The sequence below is a fragment of the Dermacentor andersoni genome, chromosome 3 (assembly GCF_023375885.2).
Source record: "Dermacentor andersoni chromosome 3, qqDerAnde1_hic_scaffold, whole genome shotgun sequence".
In the NCBI taxonomy this organism is placed as follows: Eukaryota; Metazoa; Arthropoda; class Arachnida; order Ixodida; family Ixodidae; genus Dermacentor; species Dermacentor andersoni.
In genome coordinates, this window is record NC_092816.1 from 194,552,310 (window position 1) to 194,556,423 (window position 4,114).

Below are 4,114 nucleotides of genomic sequence, written 5' to 3' on the forward strand. Positions count from 1 at the left end.
TGTAGTGGTTCTAGTGTGCGATTGAAAACCAGACCTATCGAACGCAGCGATAAAGTTCAGTGAGGCATTATCCAGCCTACTTTGTTGGGATGACCATCGGCTAAACCGCAAGACTGAGGATCTTCACAATACGTGCCACATGATCCCGCTCCCAGTATGCTTCGCCCAGTCATGAACGTAAACCTCTGAGTACCTCCAATGAATATTTTACAGTAAATGAACGTGTCATTAACACAACAAATAAAAGTACGTGTTATTGTTTATTGGTCTAGGGCACCTAACCCGCCACCTTCTTAGCCCCCCCCTTCCCTTCATTCGTGCTTGCGCTCGCTCGCTGCGCTCCTTGGCAGGAGCCCTCCGTGTCGCAGGCTTTCAAAGCGATCTCAGGCGGCACGTACTGCAAAGATCACTTTACACTCCGTAAACGTTGCAAGGCCTTTCCGTCTCCCTGCCCCCCCCCCCCACATACATACATACATACATGCATACATCCAAACATATATATATATATATATATATATATATATATATATATATAGAGAGAGAGAGAGAGAGAGAGAGAGAGAGGTAGTATTAAGTATTATCCGCCGCAGGCGGTTTTAATACACTTGTGCGATGCCACATAAAGATAACTATACACTTCGGCTACTGCACACAGCGTTCTGAAAAGTCTTGAAAGTCACAAACCACCGGATGCCATAAAAATACTACGGCGGCGCTCAATGCAGTTTTTCAATATTAATTCAAATACTACGAACAAGCTCAATAACTACCTGGGATATTGTCTAGGGTGTGATTTTGACACGAGCTTGCATAATCTACGTTAGCTGCGAATGAAATGGACCAATAAACAGCTCAGTTTCAGTGTACTCAATCTTCGTGAACTCGAAGCCTTAGGAAAACCTTAGGAACTCGAAGCTTTAGGAAAACGCAGTATGGCCTAGCGATAACCTCCGGCATTAAAACTTCAGTGATTTCGAACACGCATGTCACCAATTAAATAGCCGCCTGTCTACCGCCGTTTCCTGGAGCATAAGCTTGGGGGCAATACCGCAAGTCTTCAAGATTTCTCAACATTTGCATGCAAGATCTTTGCAAAACGCCGGCTGCACGCGGTGTTCCGTCTACGGCCAAAAGTAGTGCTGCCATTAAAAACGTGCTCTACCGTTTTCTCACGATTCGGAGGAAGACACGTCCGGGCAGCTGGGACGCAAGATACTGCTTTTCCGTATCTCCCGAGGCGGCTGCGAGCACCGTTTTTGTTTCCGTGTCTGGCGTATGCGCAGAAGCGCGCGATCGTAAGGCACTTAGCGAAACGCGATGGAAAGATCCGAACCCAGGCACCTTCCTTACTTTTATCTAATTTCGCTTTCGTTCGCGCGCAACGGTCAGACTCGATGCAGTCGCTGAGATCGTGACTCTTCGTATGTGGAGAGGGAGTAAGCAGCATAATTTAGAGTATATAAAAGCTGCACAAAGCTGGCGGCACAGTCATCCGCTTTCAGCCCGCAGGAGCCACAAGCATGAACTCCCTGGTAAGAAGGCGCAAACGGTTGGACATGTACAATGTGGTAGGAACTCGGATGTCTTACTTTTCAAGCTTTTGTTAGAGTGAACATAACCGTTTCAATCAGACTGAACGCTAGCTGATGGTGTCATATACGCATAGTCTAGTCAAATAGCTATACAAGAATGAGACAGTTGATGCATTGTTAGAACAGCGAAATCGCTTAGGAGGAAAATGTGGCTCGCAAGCTCATTGTAAAATTTTCTGAGTGATGTAAAAAACTGCATATTACTGAAGACATTTCAGCCATTCCGCGGAAAAAGATTACTTTCGTAAAGGCAAAACTTGTAAAAATTGTAAGTTTTTGCTACACTGATTATCATATAGTGCCAACATAACTCATTATAATATTAAGCGGTGCATTTGCCCGGTACTTAAGGGGCAGCTCCTGCGACCAGCTTATCTTACGATTAAGCAGTCTTCACTTAAGGACATGTCTAATGGCATTCTCGCGTTAAAGTATGCCCCGTAGAAACAACAAATAATGCTGTCGTGAATACCATTGCAGTGCACCGTCGTCGCCCTTTGTGCCATTGTGGCTTCTGCATATGCGGGTGGACTTGGAGGCTACGGTCTTGGAGGCCTTGGCTACGGAGGATATGGACTGGGCTATGGCGGAGGCTACGGTGGAGGCCTAGGCTACGGGGGAGGCCTGGGATATGGTGGAGGCCTGGGTTACGGAGGCGGCTACGGTGTCAGCGGTGTGGGCGTCGGCAGTAGCGTGGCCCTTTTGAGCGGAGGACCTGCTTTCGCCAAAGTTGTGGCCGGCCCTGCTTTCGTCGTTAGGTCTGTGCATCACGTGAACAAGGTTAGCGGAGGAGGAGCCCTTCTCGCTCACTCTGGTCTCGGCAGTGGATACGGAAGAGGCGCCGGCTACGGTGGAGGCTACGGTGGAGGCTACGGTGGAGGTTACGGTGGAGGTTACGGAGGTTACGGTGGATACGGCTACGGTGGCTACGGCTACAAGGGCTAAGTGTGAATCATAACTGTGCGTTGTTGTTAGATTCACATCATTTCGTTTAGGTTTGTCTGCGACTGCAACTCTTCCTCTTCATTACCTAAGAAAAGACTCCAAGCGTGCGACATTCCTGCCATAATTTACGGGAAGTTTTCACCAGAAACATCAAGCAGCCATGACAGCGGACACGATTCAGTGCTTCCCCTGCGCGAAAAAATAAAGTGTTTCTTTGCGAGTGAATGCTTGCCTGATTACTGATACAACACAGCATTTGTTTGCAATGCTACGTGCACAATTGTCGCCACTGGCCTAGTTCGTGGCTATGAAAAATTTTTTTGTGCACGTAAGTCAGCAGCACCTACAGCTTGACTGCTGCGATAAACGTCAGTCAGGTTTTTACGCAGTAAATGCCAAGTTGTGAAAGGCCGCCTGATTGTAGTTCGGGACATATTTCGCAGCGAAGCTGTTAGCTTGTAGGTAACCGGTTTTCTCGCATCCGTCAGAAAAAAAAAAGGAATTGAACCGCAAAAAGTGCATATCTCCTTCCGAATCAGGCACATAACACACAGGACAGTATTCATTTTAATAAAGAAAAGCTCGTAAGAACCGTCAGAACCGCATAGCAGATGACAAGGCGCCTATGAACAATGCGAGCCAGGTTTCTTCTGCCCGCGTGTGTTTCCCGGTATATAACGGTTGCATAAGTGGCTCCGGTGTAAAAGGGGCAACAGCAGCATTGGAATCAGTGAATGAGGTCACTGAAGTAATATAAAAGGGAGACCTGCCTAGCAACTCATTCAATTCAGTGCAACACAAAGTTAGGACTCCCGAAGAGCAGCGCCAATACAATGACCATCGAAGAGTGGAAAATCGGGATGTCGAACAACGGTGCCGTGCTAAGTCTAGGCAGAACAATGAAACAATTCATATCCCCATCAACGGCAATTGAATGGTTTTCTAACAGCCTCGCTGGTTTGTTACTGCGAACGAAGGTACATATATACATTTCGTAGGTGCATGCGCACACAGTGTTAAAAAAGTACAATCTCATTCTAATCAAAATGTGGCAGACTGTTCTGTAAGTACATTTTTTCTTTTTTGGACAAGGCAAGTGAAGCCGTGCTGACACATTTATCACCTTCCCTGTCAATGTGATATGCCTCAGAAATCTCGCGCCCCCACCTTGTGCCTCCCCTACCAAGCACACGCGTGGTGTCAAACGCAGGCACGCACCCGCATCGCTTACAGTGCATGGCCAAATGGCCGCCCCCCGCTAATGAATCAACCAGCGTTCGGTGTTCTCGTAGCCGTTCATTTAGGCAGCGGCCAGTCTGCCCCACGTAGCATCTACCGCATGAGAGTGGTATGCGGTATACGACCCCAACAATGCAGGGTACAAACATGCATGCATGTTTTATGGCGCAGACCGGTTTTTTCTTCTCGTTTACAGCTTTGCACATGCGCACCAGCTTTTCGGGGGCAGTGAACATCACGTCCACACCGCACTTCTCTCCAACCTTTCTCAGCCGGTGCGATAGCTGGTGCACGTACGGTATAGCTGTACGTTTCAGCTTCTTGCAGCTTTTTTC

General features: G+C 47.8%; 1 protein-coding gene across 1 annotated transcript; it reads left to right on the forward strand.

The window, feature by feature from the left end:
- Positions 1-1,471: 1,471 nt before the first annotated feature.
- LOC126524092 (uncharacterized) lies at positions 1,472-2,765 on the forward strand. Its single transcript, XM_055067147.2, has 2 exons — positions 1,472-1,535; positions 2,076-2,765. Exons 1-2 carry the CDS (start codon positions 1,524-1,526, stop codon positions 2,538-2,540), a joined length of 477 nt encoding a protein of 158 aa, XP_054923122.1. The 5' UTR covers positions 1,472-1,523; the 3' UTR covers positions 2,541-2,765.
- Positions 2,766-4,114: the final 1,349 nt, after the last annotated feature.